Genomic DNA, 23,533 nt, shown 5'->3' with positions numbered 1-23,533 from the left:
CTGTGTGACGTTCGAAGAGAGCGCGATTGCCAACTATCTTGAAGTCACAGGCTTTGCGAGCGTGTAGTTCAATTTTAAAAGCAACTGAACTAATGGGCCATGTAGGACAGCCAGATGTACCGACAGCTTCCGGCTGTGCGTGGTTTATATGGCTTCTTCTCTTAATAAATAAGCATAACAAGTAAGGGCTAATGAGCATATTAGCGCCCATGAATATTCGACATTCCATCTGCCATATTGCAACGGTCATTGTGTGGCGGCAGATAAATGATCGCCCAAATTGTTTTAACACAATGTCGCATCACTGGCTTGAAATGAGGCTCGTTTTTCATGTTTGCATGGGACGTATCACATAAGGGGATATGCAGACATTGTGTAATTTGAATCCCATTGGCTTTATTGATTACAGCTTTATTCATTACGCTAAACTGCCGGCAACGATTCCACAGAATATTTCTGCCACGCAGACCATACTCCAACACAGAGCTCGTGGGTTCGTGTGCGTGGGCTGCTCCTAAGATAGTGTGCACGTTAGACACAATTAGAACCTGTCGAAATTATTTCGAGATGGCATATCCCATGCAATGTTTATGCACCAGTATTGGATGGAGTGTCACGCAGTTTATTTACGTACAGACCTACTGGAAGGCCGAGGAACGCCAGAAGAGCGAGGAACGCCAACAGGCCGAAAATACAAAACAAACGCAAGCTCGGGTCGCGCGTGCACCAACGCTGTGGCTTGCCGTTTCATGCTGCTTCGTCGTCGTTCGCATAGTTCCCTACAGGAGGATCACGCCATCTGTGTGGCATAACATTCGAGCGAATTTCGTTAGCCCCAGCAGGCGTCGAAATCTGATCTATTTTGTCAAGAACACGAGACATGTGCCTCGTCGTGCCGCGCTTATGACTCAAGAAGACGACAGCTTTACAGAAAGAAAAGGTTGAACTTTTGTTTTTTTCAGCATCGCATGTACAACACAGGAACATGTACTCACAAAGTTTTACGCTGCATACACATTACCAAAAAAAATACTGGTCAAAACATCCCAGGAGGTTTAAAGACATTACAAAAAAAAACTACAGTAAGAGTTCAGCTGGGTCACACAAGTCAAACCAATGTTGACTTTGATACTTCAGTCTGAAAGCACAAACAGGAAGCTTCTCCTCGCGTTCGAGTCAGGTGGGCTGGTTCACGAGGGTGCTTGCAGCGGTAGTGCACTGCGATGTGTTCTTCTCTGCACCTGGGTTGTTGCTTGGACTGCTGGCTGTTGTATCGAGCCTGAGACGTTTGCTTTCTTAGTAGGGTGAGTACTTCTCCATGAACTCCTGAGAAATGGACTGAAAATTAGGAAACATTTCGGTTAAAGATTCCTTGTATACCATCTGCAACAATGGTTCACCTTGTCTAAATCACATCCAACATCCACCTACAACAGAAACTATCTTGCCAAGATTAATAAGATAGGCTGGCGAATGAATCATTGTTCATTGTCAGCGCTTGTACAGATCTTAAGGAGGCCGACATTGTGCCTGATGGTTATCGGCATTTACGTTTCCAAACTGTAGCCTCCGCGATCCCGTAGGCGCACCGAAAGCAGTTGGCAGTCTTAGAGGCCAACTAGCTGCGCAAGCTGTCTCATGTGTAAAATCCGGTGACGAATGATGTGAGTGATTTTTTTCCTCTTTTTGTAAAGTTGCGCAGCCAAAATTTCATATCTTAGAGCACTCTGTAATCCAAACACTCACTTTCAAATATTCAATCTTCGGAAGATGGCGCCCCTGTATTTACATTTTTAGATATGCTTTACATGGTGTAGAATTTGATCGATGTTGGCCTTTACATTATAATTATTAAATATTCGATGCTTGGAAGATGGCGTCCGTGTATTTACTATTTGAGATATGCTATACATCGCGGAGAATTTCATTGATGTTGGCCTTTACATTATCATTATTTTTATTATGCATCCTGATTGTGAAGATAGCTGCTAAAACACGGTATAATAGTTGCCACTCTTAACGTCCTAAAGCCACTACATGATTATCAAAGACGCCGTTGTAGAAGGCTCCGTAAGTATTGGCCACCTGCAGCTGTTCAACGTGCTTTAATAAATCTGCTAGAACGCAGCGCAATGAGTGCACTTCTGTAAGAGAAGCAGGGGCGTAGCCAGGGGGTGGCACTCTGGGGGGGGGGGGGGGGTGGCACGTGCATGCTGTGCCTCTCTCTTCTGAGGTGCCCCTCCAAATATTAAAGTGCCCCTCCCCCCAACCCCACCTAGAACAAACTTTCGGGCTAAGCGCCTGAAGAGAAGGTTGGGAAATGAACGCCGAGCCATAGCGTATTTTCCGGTATGGCTACGCGGCCCACAGGCTCGACGAATGGGCAACTGGGGCTTAAGGCTGCAAAAGCACAGGAGCCCGACCTAAGCGGGCTATATTTTCAAAGGATCCATGACACCCGATTTTTATTTCATTTTATTTCATTTATTATGCCTTAAGGGCCCAAATGCATTAAATAAGAGAAGGGGGGGGGAGGAGGGGATACGCAGGTTTCTAAACATTGTTTTTATAATATAATACTCGTAAACAAATCAAAGGAAACAAAATAAGAGGAACAAAATAAATTTAGCATTGGGTACGTACATCGAGAAAAATTCAGTATCTTTTGGTAGGCACATATTAGAAAAAATAGAAGATGCACAGGCTTCGCAAAAGTAAAATATCTTTAATTAGTAACAAAAACAAATCAAAAGCGACACAAATGTAGCATTGCGTACACAAGACAATTCATCATGCTATTGTAGGCACCTATTGTTGGACAAAATGGTGGGTTAGTTTCTCGCGAATTTTTCCTCGATCTGAACAGGAAGCAATGGCGTTACGTAGTGTGTTGCATGGGATCATTATCTCTGTTATGCGGGTTAATTCTTGTGCGTTCACAAACAAGCTGGGGAAGTTTCGGCGCAGTTGGTCGAGCCTTTAATTTTTACAAATGCGCGAGCAGTCTGGCAGTCGGGCAACACTAGCAAACTCGTGAGCTATGACGTAACAAGCTGCTGGCTGTGCGAACATCTGCGTTTCAGCGGACGATACGGTTCTGTCGTGAGCTCCACATAAAGTCAACATATTTTAGCTTTCTACCGCTAGGCGCCGACACTAAACGATTTGCAGCGGCTGAAATTGCCGTAGAAGACGATGGCACCTCTCCTTGTTGCACGTGACGTCGCGCACGTAATCGCAACATGGCGGCCACCGGCGCTAGGCGGGATATACAGACGGTGACATTTAGGGCCTGTTTTGCACTGAGCTACTTTATTACGGTCCACTTTTCACATCTGTATAGGCGTAATAGACCCTATATTTGTAGTTTTCAACGAAACCACAAACTGTTGGGTAATCGTGTCATGGCTTCTTAAACAGTGGATCACACTTCGATGGACACGACGCGCCAGAAGCTCACGCGCCGTATGATAACAGTCCACGTTAATTTCTGCACCCCTCCTCTATAGCGTCTCTCGTAATCATATTGTTGTTGTGAGATCCTGCCTATAATAATAATAATAATAATAATAATAATAATAATAATAATAATAATAATAATAATAATAATAATAATAATAATAATAATAATAATAATAATAATAATAATAATAATAATAATAATAATAATAATAATAATAATAATATTAATAATAATAATAATAATAATAATAATTCTTGCGTTATCTTGCCCTGGAATAACAATGAGGCACGCAAAATTTAAACAATGCAATGAACAAAAGAATAAAGCATACAGAACAAAAAATCAAGTAAAAAATGGCAGATCCCACGTACAGTGGGAATCGATGATATACGAAGCACGAATGAGAAATGTTGATATGTCACTTTAAAAATCAGCACGACGTTACGAGGTAGAGGTAAATGATGCAGTGCATGACTTCCGCGTCTTGATTATCATGTTTGGATGTGTCATTCAGCTTCGTCATCTATTCACGTCGCGTGATACCAAGTTTAGTATATGTGGAGCTAGCGAAATCACCGCGAGCACGCTATGAGCGTGGTATGTTGTCACGTTCTTACATGACACGCGTGTCAGAATTATCATGTTTGCACCAGTTATATATTTCGTCCTTTCGTGACGGAGGCACGCCGGACGCGCTGAAACGCGCACGCGCCATAGCAATACAGCGCGGCGCGCGCCTGCGAGTATATGGCAGGACCGGCGTTTGGCGTGACAACGCCGGCGTGACGCAACGAAATGAACGCCAGCGAGCACGCGCACCGTGTTACATCGAATTGTATTGGTGCCTTGACTGTGGCATGTAGTCATGTTCTCACATGACGCGCATCTCATGACTATAATGTTGGCACCAGTCACATACCTTCGTTATTCATTCAGGTACTGTAATACTGAATTCGGTATATGTGACGCTAGCAAAACGGCCGCGAGCGCATCATGAGCCTGGCATATAGTCATGTTGTTATATGACACGCATGTCATGATTTCATGTTAGGGTCTGTCGCTTTTGTTTGCCATGCAATCACGCCTTACCATACATGTTTCGCAAAATGCCATGTGAACGAAACCACCGCAAGAGCTGCAGGATCATGAAATGTATATCATGACATTCATGACATACATGTCATATTTTTCATGTTATGACTAGTCAAATATGTTCTTCATACAGCCATGTTACGCCATACCAAGTTTGCTATTGATACCATTATCGAAACGACCAGGAGAGCTTAAAGTGGTAGATGGCTAGATTAGATTACATTAGATTAGATTAGATTAGATTAGATAGATAGATAGATAGATAGATAGATAGATAGATAGATAGATAGATAGATAGATAGATAGATAATCACCGAATTTCGCTAAGAAATGCTTCGCATTTAACAGAGCGAAAACGCACAGACAAAAAGAAATAGGGCAAAATGTGAACTATAAAAGACAAGACGCGAATCATGGAATGGCAATGAAAAATAAACGGGAATATGCACAACTGTCAGGAAGGCTTCCTGTAAAACGGGAAATGGAAGAATCTGTACTTTGTGAGAAGTTGTGATAAAACAATAACAATGGAATGTGAAAAAGATCAAGCTCATGAAAGTTAACATTAAATAGGCTTTGCATTCTGTGGGTAGTAGTGTGTTAAAAAAACTTGGCAGGTACATGAAATGGTGGATTCTCCTTCGCCAGCTTGCATGGAATCTGAAAATTTACGTAACTGAGAAGCAAAGGGCAGGATAGCATACCGTTAACTCCTTTGTAAAGAAATAGGAGGTCAACGCGATTTCGTCGGCAGTCAAATGATGGGAAAGATAATAATCTGGCAGTGTTAGAAAAAAAACATCCTGACTCATTTCTGGCAAAGCGATGATTGTAAATGCTTATGAACATTTTCTAGACTCATTCAATGGCGTTACTGCCAGATTTAGCGATACCATTCCAGATAACAGATGCATACTCAAGTTGAGGAAAACATATTGCGGTGTATAATTTATAGAAGGCTGTAGAACTGAATTCTTGAGAGATTCTGCAAACACAGCCGAGAAAAATGATTAAGCCATGTTTAGCGTAAGCAAAAAAAGTGAGTATATCATCAATATGAACCTCAAAGTTACTGAACTCTCAAACCTTACATACCGAAACGGTATTGAGAGAGTATAGAAATGACGCGATGGTTGTTTTGCGAGATATTTTCATGAACTTGCCATTTGAGTTATTGAGGGAAAAATTGAATTAGCCACATTATTCCGAGAAACAACACAGATCTAGCTGCAACAATCCACAGTCATTATCTGAATGGATTTCCTTAAATATAATTATGTCATTGGCATACAAGAAAAAATAATAACCAATGGCATAAGAAACGTCGTTAGAATGAATGTTTTCATTATTATTATTATTATTATTATTATTATTATTATTATTATTATTATTATTATTATTATTATTATTATTATAACGAACAGCATAGTGGACGTAGGATGAAGTCTTGTATTTAGGGCGAGAGCAAAATATTACGATGTTTCGCAACTATAAATGAATTGTTGCACTTCACTCGAAAAAGAAAATATTGACTCTAGCAAACGAGTGCTAAACATGCAGTCAATTGCGCACTATGACAAATCCCTTATGACTGTGACAAGGTCCAGCTGACGTCTCCTAACACCATCGAAAAACGTCTCGCAGGCATCGCTACGTCATACCGATTTGTTTAAGCACGTAAAACGACAAATGTTGTTATTATAAATCCTTGAACAGGATGCGTTGCTGTTGTCAAAGTTTCGACAACTTATCGTGCTTTCTGCGAGGTAGCAACAATATTTCTATTGTGCTTTTTTTTGCAATTTAAGCATGATTAAAAATTTCTGAATTGAAACAATACTGTAAAGGCTAGCTGTAGCACCGCTTCGCGAGAAACCTTGGTACGAGACGGCACAGGTATGAGTACTTCAAAGCAGTTGTAAGGCTGTCATTTATTGGAGTTACGAAAGTTTTCGCTGCCTAGCTGGCACACACCTTGTCATGCTTTGTTCCTAGGTGCCTGCGCAGGTGTAGCAGGTACTGCACAGTGAACTCAAACACTGTGGCCTTGTCCGTCTTGTCGCTCAGGCCGGGCACTAGCGTCCGAAGGGTCTGGCAGGCATTTTTGATGCGAGTCCTGGGCAAAGTGAGACCCGCACACTGATATGTCACGTCATGCAGACCTCAAGAACAAAAGTAACACGGGCTATATTTGACGCCACTGAGCAGTTGATTTCACAGATAATGAGTCCATGCGTCCGATTGAATCGGGGCTAAAGAGACTAACGTTTATTAGATACGTTTAGAGCGGGGAAAAATGTTTCGCGTTGCGACTTTTTCAGGTGAAAGACAAGAAGCAATCACAAGGATTAATCTTTTACACGAATGTGATCACACTGCATTTATTCCTGCTCCCGCAGGAATAAATGTATAATGCATTTAGTCAGGAATATTCCAATGCATTTAGTCCTAGTCCCGCTTTTCCACCAGTGGAAAAGCGGGAGCAGGACTCTCCTTTGTTGCAAGAGGGCAAGGGTATAATATAAAGGCTGAAAATAATGCATTTTACTTTGACTTTGTTTTCTAATGGTAAAGGGGAGAGGTGTGGTATTAATTTGAAAAAAAAAATACCGTGCTCCAGCTGCTACCCTCCCCTCCCTTCCACCCAACCGGCACAGTTGCACGATTGATGCTTTCATAGTGACAAAGTGAGAACTTAAGAAATTTACTGTTATCTTGAAGCACTAATTCGCTGCACAAGTTTTCTGCGATCATTGGCTCTGCACATGTGTAGACGGCATACGTGTCTGTGCCTCTTACATTAATCAAGGCTGTTTCGTAGACAATTCTTGTGCAGCCATCGGCCAGTATCATTTAGCTACGTTAATCTTCCCTCATTGAGCAGTTTTTAGCGAAAGCTAGATGTATGCACGCTTCACTTCAGCTTTCGAGCCATCCGAATCCACTGACCAGTGATGGCTGCCCGGGCTTCTTGGATTGGAGTTTGATACATGGGGCGTCAATAGATGTAGAGTGGCATATATGATATTATGCTGGAAATGTTGTCACTTCGAAAGGAATATGAGTACAGAAAAATAGTTTTCGTTCTGTACGAAATGACAAATGACACATGCTTGCCATATGTAAAAAAGGAACGTTGAAAGTGGAGAGATAAAGGGCATGACAGTTGTTAGTACGAATGATGTATAATCGATGATACGTTAGTGTTCGTAGCGAAGAAATAAGCAAGTTAAAGAAAGTACACTGACAATTTTGTGACTGATCAAACAAGAACAGTGCCAACAAAGCAATGTATTTGTCTTACTTTGTACGAAATTTCTTTGTAAGACATGGTTCGTGTCCTACTTATTGATAACAGTACTGGCAACATTGATGAATTCTCTATCATTACAGAAGGCGTAGGATCGCTAGTAGATGTAAACTCGTGAGTGTACAAAGCTACAATGCTACGTCAAGCTATGGAGATGAAGAGAGTTTCGCTATGTGGAGTACGTCACAAGGACCATCAATAAGTTGCAAGCTCGGAGTACTTTATATTGACGCATACCACCCTTAAAGAACGCGTGCTGCTGTAGCTCATACTCGTTTTGGTTGTGAGGAAGACGAGAACTTTTGTTGCTCTGGTTCCAGTCAACCCCTGGCCGTCGGTATTGTTTTGTTCGCGGCAATACGGTCCGTCGCGGTGGAACGGCGGCTATGGTCTCAGCTTCTGACCCAAAGGTAGTGGGTTTGATCCCGGAGGCGGTGGTCACATTTCAATGGAGGCGGAATAGTAGAGGCCAGTGCACAGTACGTTGTCAGTGCACTTTAAAGAAGGCCAGATGGTTAAATTTCCGGAGCCCTCCACTACGGCGTCTCTCATAATCGTATGGTAGTTTTGTTACATAAAACCCCAGATATTATTATTTAGAGTATATTATATCTGATCTCAATAGTGTGATGGGGTGAAAACGAGCGTGAAAAATTGGGTGGTCGGCAACCACAGTATCAAGCCCAGAAGTAGCAGAAGTATGTTAGTAGATTTGCGTAAAAAAGTTTACTCTATAAGTAGCCAATGTTTTGTTCCAACACCTCAGAAATAAACAAGCGCACACGCTGAAGCGCTAAAGAGAAAAAGTGAAAATGAAAAATATTAAAACCCGGTTTTGACCACATCAGAGTGCACAATGTGTCACGAAGAATAACGGGAGGTTATGAAAGCTTACTATAGGTAAAAAGCAATAACGTAGTTCAACAGATAGTGATAATAAAGGTTTTAACTTGGCGGTATATGGTGATCATTAAGAAAGCAATTAAGTACTTTAAAAAGTCATCGGCACGAAAAAATTGAGGAAGCAGGTAACTTAGAATAGGACAGGGAAAACATGTGCAGTGAATGATAAAACATTGCGCGTTTATCTTCACTAATTATTACAATATTACACTGATCACAAATAACAAGTACAAAAGAATTTTGACGCATAAACATGGGGTGGGAGCGCACAAAACATTCATTATAGAAGCATGGTGCCGACCGAACGCCGCTGGAGAAAAATGAAGGTGTCAATTTAGACCACTTGCTTTCATAAGTATGCGAGATATTCGCCAAGATTATTGAAAACATAACAAATACAACATGCGACTTAATTAGGAGAACCCATTGGTTTCGTAACACGCTCAAATACACGAGATTTATGTCTTAAGTGAAGTAATTCAGAATCCACAATTTCAATCAACATTTTCGATGAATGAGCAGAATACGAATATACATTTTGATTCGTTGGACATTAGCGATTCGCGGATGAACTGCATCGTCAAGAAGTCCAGCGTCATACTTCAATATCGGAGTGAATATGTTGTGGAGGCCCTGCATATATCAAATACTCTGGAGGAGAGTAGGACAAGTGTTCATAAAGAAAAGGTGGTGGGTGGAAAAAGGGGCGGTGGTCGTGAAGCAGACAATTGCTTCAGTGCTATTCGCTTCATGCTTCAATCAGACTAGGGAAATTGCACGGAACGCGAATCAACATATACCTCAGCAACCCAGAGTACTCCGGTGAGAGTGCCATGTTCAGAAATGCTAAGTAGTAAATGAAAGAATGTATTAAATACTATAGCTGAATTACAAAAATATTTTAAGTGACCTAAAAATAAAGCAATAATTAATAAATATTTACTGGTCCTTAAATATATATACCTAAAAAAACGCTCATGTATACGTTTCTTAGTCAAACAGAGATGGCTGTCGTTATGCGTCGCGTTTCAAGTGTATTGTATTATTTTTGATATAGATTGAACAAGGTAATGCCTCATCACATCTGCATCCTAATTTCTACAGCACACTTCAGTACAATGAACGTCCCCTACACCTGTGCTTTCCTTGGTTTTCATGAACCTTCTATTCAACAAACAAGCAACACCTCTGTGCTGATAAGAACTGACTAACACAACAAGGATTTGAATCTGCACAATAACCCGACAAGATATATGAAGGAATGACCGCTCGTCCCCTCATCTACTTGTTGGCATCACCGTACGTGTAATCCGAATATTGCAGGTTCGATTCCTCCCAGCGGCATGTTGCCCTTCAATCGGCTTTACTTCCTTCACATTAATCATATCAAAATTACTACAGCACAATTAAAGCAGTACAATCAACACCCCCACAATAGTTGTCTTCACTGCTTCAACGGCTGGCTTTCGCTAACGTTGTGTCAAACAAAAAAGTGAGCATTCAAAATTATTTCTCCTCATCTGTGTCAATAGAAAACTATATCGAGTGTAGTTGTCATTGGTTATGTCTGGGACCAATTTTTGTTGACGCTACGAGTGCAGATGTCATTGGTCATTTTCATGCAAATTCTCATGTCTATACCTGTCGAAGGTAGTGAAAGGGCTTAAAAAAACTATGGACCATATATATTCCGAAACAAACCTTGATGAGATGCGAATCAGCAGCGGTGCGCACGGCGTTGAGCCGGGTGAAACGGGCGTCGACGCAGGTGCTAGAAGAACGGTTTCATGCGAAACTCGGTGTAGCGTTTACTCGAGTAAACGTTTCTCCAAAACGCAAAGACATGGGAGGCGGAACGCGTTGAAGACGCTTGCGCTCGACTTCTTTAGCTCGCGTCTCGTTGGCGTTACCCACGTGCCGCTTGTATTCTCGAACGCGATCAGTGTTCTTCCCTCGCATTGTAGATGTCGCTGGTTTTCCACTGCCGAGGAGTCCCTCTCGAGCTTTCGAAGAGAGCGGACGTGCGTTTCCTGCTCCCGCTTTCTTTCGCGTAGGCTTTTTGCCAGTGCTTTAGCGTTTCCTCCCACGTTCCAGCCGCCCTCGGTAGCTCCGGACATAGAGTACATGGTTGAAGAAACCATGATTTCGGCAGAAGAATTGTCGGACGGCTATTGGCAGCCATCGCCCGGTTTTCGCGCCCAGTAGAAGCGACGCCACGAGCTCCACCAGGCAGTGCCGCACCTGAACGGCGCCCAGGAAGTGATGCCCCTACTTGACGACCTGAAACTGCACCAGTCGCCCCTGCGAATACACGGTCCATTGCCTAGGACGCCGCCCGACGTCATCCACATTGTGGGACGGCCAAAAACTCTCGTCGACTTTACGGAGCTGCCGCCATGGCAACTGTACGAAGCCCTGCTGAAGGCCGCGTCGCTATCAGACCCGTCACCAGCGTCCCGTGACAAAGCGCGGGTTCACCCCACAAACAACACCTTCACCGTTACTGTGCGAGAATCCGTCCGAGCACAAGCCACGGCCGGACTCGACTCCTTCTCTGGCGCTCCCCTTACGGCCTCCGCATTGGGGCGTTTTGCTGCCTGCCGCCGCAAGTTCGGGGTGGCGCTGCTAGACCACTGTTGCTCCGCCACCTCCAAGCGCGTTGGCGCAGTGTGCGCGCCACAGCGTTATGGCCATCATAACAGCGCTGAGTACGAGGAACAGAACCAACTGCGGCGCCTGAATTCTTGAAGATGAACGTTTTATTCACACAATACAGCTCTGTCGTTGCATGTGATGAGGTTAAAATGGTATAGTCGACCTCTGAGAGCACCGCTTACCCAGTCGCAATCATTCCGGCAGCTTTCCCGGATTTTCGCACGCGCGTGTTGTCACAAGCAACAGTAATCCATTACAGTGCACAAAATTCAGAGAGAAAAAGCAATATTTATTTTGTCGTAAGGTGGACTAGAACTTAAATAAAAAACAATTTCTGTGCGAGGTGAGCACAAATACCTTTTTCTTTCAAACCCGCGCTAGCAATACAAATTAACACAAACACAAATGCATGGTACAAATAAAGCGAACCTCATTGACATACTCATCACAGTCTGAAATATTTCCTAGACGGCTTGTGCACATACGCCAGTGGTTTTCCATTTCTATCGCTCACCAGCTTGGTGTAGTTAACGAGAAGAAGTCTGATGAATTTGTCCGCAATTAAACGAGCTGTGCGCCTTGCGTGGCTGCTTTCTGCACCCTCTGGGCAGAGGAGGACGGGTCATTGTTCGAGGTGTGGGGTAACCAGAAGTTGTAGCACTTCATGCACTTTTGTACGCGGAAGTTTGCTAGCAGCTTTTTCAAAGAAAGTAACAATGTTGTCCAACGGTGTCGAAAACATACGGTTTGGGTAGTGGAGTGCACTTTTGTCCTGGCTGTGCAACAGAACATACAAAGGATCAGCTTTGTTCGTGGTCGTCAGCATGGTAACACAAGCATCACACTCAAACTCACTGACGAGGTTCACGATGTATTCACTCCCCGTAGGTAGACGGCGATGACTCCGCTTTCCGTTTCGTTGGCTGTCGAGGAGCCGAGGTGGCCGAGGGGCCAGGCGCTGCAAATTCTTTACGCGGCCTCTTGGTAGCCGGGACCATATACGAAGGATACTGATCGAAGACCGTGGGCATGGCTCCTGGACGCAGTTTCCGGATACGATATCCGGGAACATAGTCATTTTCCGTGAAGTGTTTGCTGCACACTACATTCGATGCGGACTTGTCATTGATGACGAGGTTTTCACGTGAAACATTTTTCCTCCACTTCGAACACAGTTCCTCATCGCTAGGAAATTGGTGGTACGACACACCCGGTGTCTTCCCTTGCTGTGACTTACACAGCGGCACGCAACAATAAACCATGGCTACGCTAGTGCAGTTAGCGTGCCTGAGCGTGTCTGATGCATTGTTTACCCAAGGTCATCGAACGCAGTCAAGAAAAGTTGCAGTCGGCGACGCGGGGAGCTGGCGGAGCTTACAGCGAGGTGGTGCTGCCCTCTACGCGTCAGAAAAGAATATATGCGCGACGCCGGTATTAAGAAGGCCGTAAGGAGCGTGCGGAAGGAGCGTCGAGTCCGGCCGTGCACAAGCCTACCTTCGCATCACGTCACTGCAGATCGGAGTCACCACCATCGAATTTCACGTTTACACCCCACCACCCAACGATGCATTTCGTGGCATCAAGTTCAAAGCCCATGACACCTTTACTGAGGCAGAAATTTTGAAGGACTAGCAAGAGAGCAACCCAACTATGCTTGTCGGAGGTGGCAATCGCATGAGGCAGACCAGCCGCGTTCTCGTCACCATGATTGGAGATTATTTGCCCCAATGGGTCTTCTATCACGGCGTCTACACTGTCCTCTTCTACCCCTTCTACCCACGAGTAAAAGCATGCTTTAAGTGCCGCATGGTGGGTCACCGAACTGACGTTTGCCCTCATCCAAAACGCAACCACTGTGTGCATTGTGGCCAGGAACACCCGCTGTTTCCACAGGGCACCCAACCGACATGCCATGCCCGCTGCATCGTTTGTAAGGGCAGTCACGCAACGAACAGTTCGAACTGCAAATACCATTTAGTTAAGAAGCCTATCCCGTCCGGCTACGCACCGGCGCAAGCACCTGACGAAGAGCCACAACCACAGCAGCCATCAATCCTTCGCACCAATCACTCAACGTCCCAAGAGCAGTCGTACCCGCCTCTCAGTCAGAAGCAGCAGCAGCAACAGACCGGCCATTCCGGACCCTGCAACCGTGGCCGTTCCCGGTCCAAGTCTAGGTTCAAGTCACGGTCCAAGTCCCCATCGCGGTCCCGTTCTGCTAGCTACCCCATTTCGCCCTCGTCGCCTTTCCCCTCCTCCCCCGGTTCGTCCAAGGGATTGTCACAGCCATCGTCCGTTCATGGTCCTAGGAAGCTTGCCTGGGCCCAAGGACCCCCAGCGTCGCTCAAAGAGTCACCGACGTCGTAGCAGGACCCACAGGTGAGGGAGTTGGTCAGGCAGAATTCCTTACTTAATGCACAACTTTCCTCGCAGCAGTCTCAACTCTCGAAACTAATGTCCCAGATAGCAAACCTTACACAATACATACAGTCATTAGAAGCAAAGCTAGCCAGAACCCTTGACCAACCAGCCGCGTCCACGTCGCAACCGATGGAGGCCGTCTCTTCCCCACCCCAGCCGCAATCGCAGCCCACGGGCAAGCGCAAAGCAAACACCTCCACCGCGTCGCTTCATGCCGAAACTGATATCACTACGGCGGTCTCTAAAGCTGTATCTGCGGCTCTCACGACCTTATGCGCGAAATTCCAAGTCGGTTTCAACACTCTGCAACAATCCATTGCGGACACGAACTAAACACCCTGAAGAGTTATATGGAGGTCCCTAATAATTCACTGAATGCTCTCAAAAATTACACGGAGTCCACCCCCCTCCCCCACGAAATCCATGCATGGCTTGAGCGCCGTCAGCATCCGCCCACGTTCTGCCAACCTGCCACGCAGCAGGCGGGCCCCAAGCCTGCAATGGCTTAATAATGGCGTGTCCCACGCTGACCATATGACAGTGTAACTACAGGGGTACCGCGAGAAACGGAGTCACCTGCAGAATCTTGCGCAGAAACTGCAAGCTAATCCGCAGGCGATGGAACCGACCCCGGATGTTATCGCTTTGCAAGAGACGTCTGCTCTCTTCACCCTCCCCAGTTACGTGGCCTATCGTCAGCTTGATACGCATGCTTCCCCCTGCACATTCAGGCCCGTTCACAGCAGCCACACAGCTGTACAGCACGAATTCTAAGCAACGGGCATTCAGCATATGATCGTAAAGATTCTACCACGCAAAGGCACAGCCAAGTCGCTCTTCGTCCTGAATGTGTACAGTTCGCCCCGTAAGAAAGTGGCAGACTTCTCTCGCCTCTTCGCTGAGACAATCGCTTTCGTCAGAGACGCGCAGCTGCTCTTGCTCCAGGACTTTAACGCACGACATTCCGACTGGAGCTACACGCCACGGACCCGAAAGGCAGAAAGCTATAGTCGTTAGTGCTGTGGGGTCTCGAATGGGCGGGTCAGTGCCACGCTCTTGGAGCGAAAGGACACAGCAGACGTGTCGGTACAAACGAAACAACAACACACAATTATTTAAGGGTGGACACGGGTCTCAGAAGGCCAAAAATCGCAAAAAAATCGACTTTTTGAAGCTGACATTTTCAAAATCTGCGCCTATTTTTGCACTTATCTGAGAAGTTTCTCGCTTCTCACGTCGTTATTTCTGGTGCAAAATCAATTTATAACATCCCTGTGAGATGAATGTGGGCGCGAATTGACGCTAAAATCGCGCTTTTTTCCGCGCCAAACCGTTGCCGTTACACACGAGCTATCGTGTTCATCTTGGTCTTGTTTGGAAGGGTCGTTCTTCATCTTCAATTACCCGCCACCTCTGGCTCATCTTGCTCATTGGCTTTTTAGCAAAAACGCGTCATCGAGAAGCACTAGCGCACAATTCGATTGGCTGCTTGGGGCACGTGACCAGATTTAGGCATCCGATTGGTCAAGGGCGCTTTCGGCATCTGCTTCACCATCGTGACGCGCACGGACATGCGCCATTTTGTCATGGTGCTACTGACTGCTTGCGGCAGTAAAGAAGTTCTGTGCTACAGTAATTTGTGAAGCGGGTGTGGCGGTGGTTCGTTCGCTGTAAACTTCAGAAAGATCCCCGCTATGGCTCAGGACAACGAGGATAACGAACTCGACGCGGTCAACGGCGGTCGCCGAGTCACCGGTGCAGGCCTAACTCACGTACGAGCCCGTTGGTTGCCGACAACGTTACTGAGAACGGCTGCGTTTTGCAGCCTCATCAGTTAGAAGAAGGCAAGTATATAAAAAGCAGAAGTGAAGCTACCAGATATATCAATCTTTGTAGTGACGGAACGGAAGTGCAGTCTTATCGCTAAACCCGCCGATGTTGTGGTTCTCCCCGCCTGACGAAAGGACTTTGAACGGCGGGACGGGTCGTCAGAGTGGAGTACGCCGCGCGTCGACCAACAACAGAAAGTTAATCCGTTCGCAGTGAATATGCTCGCGGCCCTCGCAATGGAGGCTACTGGCAACAGGTAGACTGCTTTTAACGACGTGTTCGCAACGCTGTCGCGATTTCCGCTGGAAAATGCGGCAGTCTTTACGTGAAAAGGAAACTAACACCTCGGCACTCGTGTAGCCTCGAAATTGATGAGCGAGGGAGCAACTTTGGTTCGCGACACTTACGGGTAGCTTATTCTGAACAAGACAAAAACACCGCTGCGTTATTCGACGAATCGTGGATGACGAACGCACATTTGTCGCACATCGCCGTCAGTACAGTCACCGAACTGACAAGCGGCCTCGCGGCAGACGAGCACGCGGCGACAACTTGCTACAGGACGAGAAGAAATGACACACGTACAAACAATCAGTCCTGTAACATTCCCGGTGCATATTAACTGACTAAAAGTATGTGTGCCATGATATATTTCCCTAGGAACGGCGAAATTAAGTTTTACCAGCATTATTCTCGAAGCACAGATTTTGACCACTTTCTTTTGCTTGTTAAATAATAGTGGACCTAGGACAGCTAGAGCTGTAATTGTGTTTACACAATGTAGCTAAATGTGCACAAAAACAATGCTGGAAGCCTATTTTGATTGGGCAGCTCCATTTTTTTTTATTTTAGTATGAAAATTTCTGTATTTGGTTACATGCAATGAACTTTACTGTGCTGTAATTCGAGAAGTACTTGTTCAATTTTCGATCAGCTTGCAGCATTACACTACTTAGGCTTTGTAGCATTCATTTATATGTCTATGGCTATGTATTTATAAGTGCATACATTTTTACAGTTAAAAGTGTTAGAATTCTTCCTTTTCTTCATTTTCACAAAATGGCAATTTTGTACACCTTTCATGAAAATCACTGCAATATATCTAAAACTATTACAGATAGCAGAATATTTTATTTTGCAGCATGAAGCTATATGCTTGGAGCACACAACATAGGAAGCAGATTTTGATTTCTCTTGATGCAAGTTTTTCAAACTAGTCTTTTTTGTGACCACACAATGGCGACATTCAGGGCTGTGAAGTTTAGTGTACTGTAAAGTAAGAAATAATGACCCATTCAAAAAAGTGCTTATGTTGCATGTCTTATGCTTTCTACTGTCAATCCCTATGTTATTTAAAATTTTTGACAGGTGGTTATTTTTCTATTATGGTAAGAACAATAGAAATTGTTATCTTGATTATTTATTGAACTAATGAAGCTAGACAAAATGTAAGTACATTTTTAGAATCCAGAGAACAAACTAAGTAGGCATGCCAACTTTTGTCACACTTGGTTCAAAAATAAATGAGAGAGCTCTAAGAAGCATGTCCTCCCTTAACTAATTTACAATTACGATATCGTCCGCCGAATCGATACATCAATCGTGATCCACATACTAGGACATCCGCACACAATATTGACATACACTTCATGACAAACACAAAACGCGACAAACATACAATAACATGACAAACACGCAATAACATCACAAACACAAAAACACAGCCAAGGTGGCGTTGCCAACGCTTGACTTAACACGAGGGCCTCCGGCGCGCCGGCCACCGTACCACGCGCCGAGGACCCACGCTAGATACAACCGTCCGCGGCAACCACCACGCGCTGAAGAGACTCGCTCAACTCTCGCCAGCCACCAAGGCTTTCTTCCGCCAGGGGTCACCGCAGGCGCTACCGCTGTAACAACCATGCTGATGATAATGGTGCTCAACGCGAATACAACGCCATCTATGGCCCGGTGGTTGTAACACCAAATGCGGCTTTTGGGCGAGACACGTGCGACACGCAGCTCTAACAACTTTACAGAGTGTGTCAGCACCCCCAAAGTACAAGACTTTCGCCTTACCCGGCTTAACGATCCGCAGCAGCCACCCACACGCAAAGGCAACAGTGTGTGCCGCGACACGTCGCCGTACCTCACACAGTGCAAGAACGTTACGCGTGCTACTTGGGACAACACGGGCCTTTCAGTGGGCAGTGACCACAACATCCTCACGATAACAATTCAAACGTGCCTCAGCAAGAAGCCTAAACACACAGCTCGCATTACCGATTGGCCGAAATTCTGCCAGTTGCATGAAGAACAAGCCTCCGACACCATTATGGACATAATGAATGGATCTCTTTCTTGGAAGAGCAGGTGAAAGTCACAGCCTGTAAAGTCAAGACTACCACTGACTTGCCCACAACGCACTCTCGCTTTTTCTACATACGGGACGCACACGCTGGCCCCATGCGCAGGTGGAACTGGCAGCGTCACAACAAGAAATTACGCCACCGCATCAAAGCGCTCGCACGCGAAATTGAAAACCACAGCCTTGCCCTTGCGAGACCGCAGTGGGGTCAGCTGTGTGACAGTCTCAACGGACAGATGAGCCCCAAGATAACGTGGCACCCACTACGACACTTGCTCGATCCCTGTGCGCCCAAGTCGTCTGCACAAAAACAGCTTCACCAGCTGCTACATCGTTACCCTGGCACGGGCGCTGAGCTTCTCGAACAGTTGGCTGGTCGTTACGTTAACCTCGCCCGGCTGAACGCGCCGCCGGAGCGCATTTCCCCATACAGCGGCAAACAAGCTCCCGACTGGACGAAGATATTACGGAGGCGAAAATCTACGCCGCAATGCTCAGACTTCGCACAACGTTGGCGCGTGGTCCTGATGGTGTAAGCAACAAGTCCCCCCGAAATCTCGACGTGAAATCTGTGGCTGCGCTCACGCGGTACGCTAACGAGTGCTGGCGTTTGGGCCACATACCACAAGAGTGGAGACACGCGAGGCTTGTATTTATCCCCAAACCAGGCAAGAAGATGAACATCGCCAGCCTACGCCCCATATCGCTCACACGTTGCATTGGCAAGCTAATAGAGCACGTTTTCTTTGCCCGATTACAGACCTAAGCTGAAGAAAATGATCGCCCTTCCACGATGTTCTGCTTCTGCGTCCACCTATCGACGCAAGACGCGCTAGTGCAAATACACCACGACCACCTTCGTACCCGAACGAAGCCCGGCACTCGCGCCGTACTCGGTCTAGATCTTCATAAGGCAATCGACTCGGTGCGACACGAAGCCATCGCCAGATACCTTGCCACCAGTGACCCGGGTGAACGTACGTATAACTACGAATGTGTCTTCCTTTCAAACCGCACCATTTAAATATTGTTAGCCAGTGGCTCCCCCTCCTCTTAATACCTCACACTCGGAGACAGAGGCACCCCACAAGGAGCGGTTTTGTCTCCATTTTTATTTAACCTTGCTATGCGCACGCTGCGCCTTTATGACTCGATGGGATCCCGGGCCTTCGTCATAGCATCTATGCAGACGACGTCACGCTGTGGACGACTACGGATTCAGACGGCCCGATAGAGGAGACCTTCCAACGTGCGGCTGACACCGTCGTTCGCCACGCGACGCAGGCAGGCCTCACGTGCTCGGAAAGCAAGTCGGAGCTCTTGCTGCTTCGCCCTCCCGACCACCGTTGGAATAAGTACCCTTCCCGACCGGCCATCCACATCTATGTCAACGGTGTAGCCGTGCCGCAAGTTGACCACATGCGCACTTTAGGCCTATTCATTCAATCAAAAGAACGGAACAACGTCGCTTAAGAGCGCCTCATCGTTGACGTCACTCAAACAACCCGCCTCATTGCTCACGTGTCCACTCGAAAGCAAAGCCTGAAAGAAAATGAGCTACTCTGACTTATCTACGCCTTCGTCATATCTCACGTACGTGCTACCATACCTGCGGCTACTTAGATGCGAGAGCGACTAACTGGACCGACGTATTCGCAAAGTGTACAAAATGGCTCTTGGCCTCATTCGTACTACCTCTACGTCAAATCTAGTGAGCCTCGGTATCCACAACACTGTCGACAAACTCGTCGAAGCGCATCGCACAGCACAGTTTCAGAGACTTCGCGGTAGTAAGACCAGGAGCTAGATACTCGCTCGCGTAGGACTCACCGCCTCGCCATCAGACGCAGACCCGGTCTCTATACCTCCGTCCTTACGTCGACGTTTTATAATCAAACCCCTGTCGAAAAAACATGCTTGCAGGACACCACGACGGTAGATGGCGAGCACGAGCCCAAGCTTTACACGATGACTACGCCTCGCGGCGCGATGTGGCCTACGCGGACGCGGCCCGGTACCCCTCTCAACCAAGCGCGTACGCACTTAGCTAATAACTGCTCGCACCCCCCTCTACACCGACTCAATCTTGCGAGTAGCAGGCTCTGTCCGTGCCCTCCACCCCGACAAAGCCGAGGAAGCAGCCATAGCTCTCGCGGTGTTCTCAGGGTTCACTGCAATCCTCGGCGACTCGAAAACCGCTATCTTCAATTTCGCTCGCGGCACCGTTGCTCTTGGTACCTTATGACTCCTCGAGTCCCTCGCCTACCTCGAAGACGAGAATCCGCCTCCCATATTTTTCATCTTGGTCCTGGCACACGCGGGAAATCCAGGGAACGAGGCCGCCCACCGACAAGCTCGAGAATTCGTCGACCGATCGGTAGGCCCGACACGAACCCAGAGAATATCGCCCAGCCCCTCATTTCACGAAATTGCTCAGCACTATCGCCTCGCGCGTCAAACAAAACGACCACCTCATCCCAAACACATGAAACCACAAGAAATCACATGGCGCCGCCTTCAAACAAGCTCGTTCCCTTACCCGCGGGGTATATGCTCACATTTACCCTGATCTGTTCAGTCCGCATTGCTCAAAACGTGGCTCCGTCGCCTTCCTCTCTCATATACTATGGAACTGCACCGAAGATTCACCCCCACCTAATCTCCTGACCACTCTCTCCAGGCACGGCCTGACCGCCATTCCTCTGTTGAATTTTTTACACTCAAGTAAAGTTGTTTCTCTATCTCTCTCCACTGCCGAACGCTATCAGCTTCGCGAACCCTCGCAACGCCGGGGACAGCCAGGAAAGGTACGCGCGCACTAGCGGGAAGCATGCCATGACGGCGTCCCGCCCGTCGGCGCGATCGCGTAGCAAGCAGCGGCGTGCTGTCCACCTTGTCGGCGCCGCGAGATTCACGAGGTGCGCGCGCTGCCTCGCAGATTCTTGTCGCCGACAGATGGAGAGAGGTGGCGCGGGTGAGATTACGCCCACCTGAAAAGTGGGCTCGAGCGTTGCGAGGAATGGAGAGGTTGGAACCGGAGAGAGCTGACACGCGGCGAGCGCGTGGCAGGCAAGGAAGAGAGACGTCAACGCGCACTGCTAGGAGGGCGTGAGCTACTTGGCACCACTCCAACACCTGCGCGGAGGGGAGCGGTGCAAACGGAGAGACTGCGTTACACAGGCTGGTCAAAGAGCTGTTTCGCATCTAAAAAATGGCAGTGGCTTAGCTCAGCTATGCCAGGGTATACGTAGCGTTAGCAAAGGTTCAGCTGATTATTCTTAGCTTTCCAGATATCATGCTTACAGCTGCTCCAATGACACACACACGGTATACATACTATGTGACACATGTATATTTATTTTGCCAGGCAACTACTTCGGGATCCGATGAGTTAAGCTTCTCCGCTCTACTGCACCGTTGAGCAGCATTTGCACTCTCCTTCTCCATGGCTATACCACAGTGGCAAACGCCAGTCAGAGGCGCTATCCAGTGCAGTATTAGATGGCGACTGCACAGGAAAGGCGCGCGCGTCGGCGTCCATATGTCTATCAAGGCTATGACGGCACTCCTCTGGAAAGCGCACACCGGTGGCGGCGAGTCGCGCGCGGCCGCGGCCGAGTGCGAGGGGGCTCCGGTGCGTGACACCACTGATCGTCTGCGCAGCGCATCGAATTGCGCGCACACCGGCGGCGAGCCGCGCGCGGCGGTGGTGGAGTATCATTGCGCATGCGCAGACCAGTGCCTCGCGAAATTGGCTCAGCGAGACCAGTGTAGCTAACGCTACAAAAACGAATCATAACAAAGTTCACACTTCCTCGTAAGACATGCAATGGGGCGCACCTCCTTTTCCGCTCTTTCTCATTGTGGTTCTCGCGGCCGTTGAAAGGCATGTAGTAGGGAACGTTGTCCAGTGGTCCCACCATGTGCTGTAGCTGTCCCATATTGGCAACTCGGGTCACGCCGCTCATCATGTCGCCCCCCGAGGCCTCTCCGGTCGCACCGCGGCTGAACTCTCCAGCCGATGTCACCTCGTCGGCCCCCAGCGAGGCGTGCAGCCCACTCTCGGCAGAAGCTGCCGCACTACTGCTGCTTCCGGCCCCTCCAGTGAGTCCGGCTGCTGCACTGGCCGCGGCATCCGCAGGGCCAGCTGTTGACATGGGGAGATATGCCTGCAAGACGCCAGGAGTCAACTGTGAACAACTTCCTCCTACCCCAATAAAAAAAAGAACCATATTGTTTGAGGCCTCATTGCAGGGTTCTGAAGCACGCAGCCCGTGGGCTTATCAGAAGAAGGCAGGCCTGCGTATCACTGTTTTATATATTTCTTTTATTTTTAAATAAGATATTCTTAATTTACACAGACGTAACTTGCCTTAAGAACTTCCTTGGATGGTAACTACGTGGCAACCATGTGTTAAAACATGACCGTAGAATTAAAGTTTTATATTTCAAAAATGGCATCCACCGTTCCGTCATCCTTAAAACTACTGTTATGTTCCTCAGTGCAAACGTGAAATCCCATCCGGAGGGAACCTATCGCTATTGCAGCCCTTTCTAGCTACGGGCAGTTCAAGACACCCTGCCTTAGAAAAACGTAGACAGCTTGCACAAGCACGTACACAGGCACCACGGTAAGAAAGTGCAGACCTAAAAGATGCTGTCTCTTGTTATATCAGAACGAAAGAGGACGTATGGTGTTCACGCTTTAGAAGTTTCACTTAAACGAACAAAAGCAACCAGCGCACACCTGCATGCGCTTTAATCACAAGGTAGCAGGTGTGAACGAGGGACTTTCAGTGGCGCCTTGGTCACGTCAGCAAGCTGCCTATGTCTATACCTAACTAGTGCTGGCAGGTGAAGGCACCTAAAGGTGTACTGCATACTGCAGAAGAATACTGCGAACTTCACGTGGCATTCGTCGTCTGCGCCGTTTGAAAAAGACAAGTAGGCCTGATGCTGTCAGTCGCTTTAATACCACTCTGATAGATATGTGTAAAAATGGAATGCGCTAAAAACTTTTATTGCCAAGTTCAACTTCCTGCTTTACTAAAGTCTAACCCTAGAAAATGTTGGTCTTCTGTTGACACACAAATACCCATACAGTCGTTTTTTTATTATAGATAGCACCACTGGTTCACGCACGAGTATAATGCCTTCCCTTTGTCTAGAAGTTATAACCCAGAGCTGTCCATCAATGATGTGGCAATTAGCACAGATGGTACCCTAAACTTGATTCTTAGGTTAGATACGAAGAAGTGTACTGGCCCTGATAATATTCCAAACAACATTCTCGTGTGGTACGCTCTCTGGTGCTCACGTTATTTGACCATCATTTTTAAGAAATCCTCGTCTTCAAGTACAGTCCCTGAGTCCTGGAAGTTAGCCAAGGTCCTGCCTCTGTATATCTCAGAAAACAGACAGCTCCTTTCAAACTATAGACCTATATCACTCACATCCAATACCGGAAAGCTGCTCGAATACATCATTCATA

The 23,533-nt window shown here is 47.0% G+C and overlaps 1 protein-coding gene across 1 annotated transcript; it reads right to left on the bottom strand.

The window, feature by feature from the left end:
* Window positions 1–927: 927 nt before the first annotated feature.
* LOC142787276 (uncharacterized) lies at window positions 928–22,209 on the bottom strand. Its single transcript, XM_075884737.1, has 3 exons — window positions 21,883–22,209; window positions 6,530–6,671; window positions 928–1,338 (listed from the first exon to the last, which is right to left on the bottom strand). The coding sequence occupies exons 1-3, from the start codon at window positions 22,197–22,199 to the stop codon at window positions 1,297–1,299; spliced, it is 501 nt and encodes a 166-aa protein (XP_075740852.1). The 5' UTR covers window positions 22,200–22,209; the 3' UTR covers window positions 928–1,296.
* Between the last annotated feature and the right edge of the window lie 1,324 nt (window positions 22,210–23,533).

Source organism: Rhipicephalus microplus, chromosome 2, assembly GCF_043290135.1.
Source record: "Rhipicephalus microplus isolate Deutch F79 chromosome 2, USDA_Rmic, whole genome shotgun sequence".
Taxonomy (NCBI): Eukaryota; Metazoa; Arthropoda; class Arachnida; order Ixodida; family Ixodidae; genus Rhipicephalus; species Rhipicephalus microplus.
The sequence above is the reverse complement of the archived record's forward strand: the minus strand, read 5'-3'. Positions and strand labels throughout refer to the sequence as shown.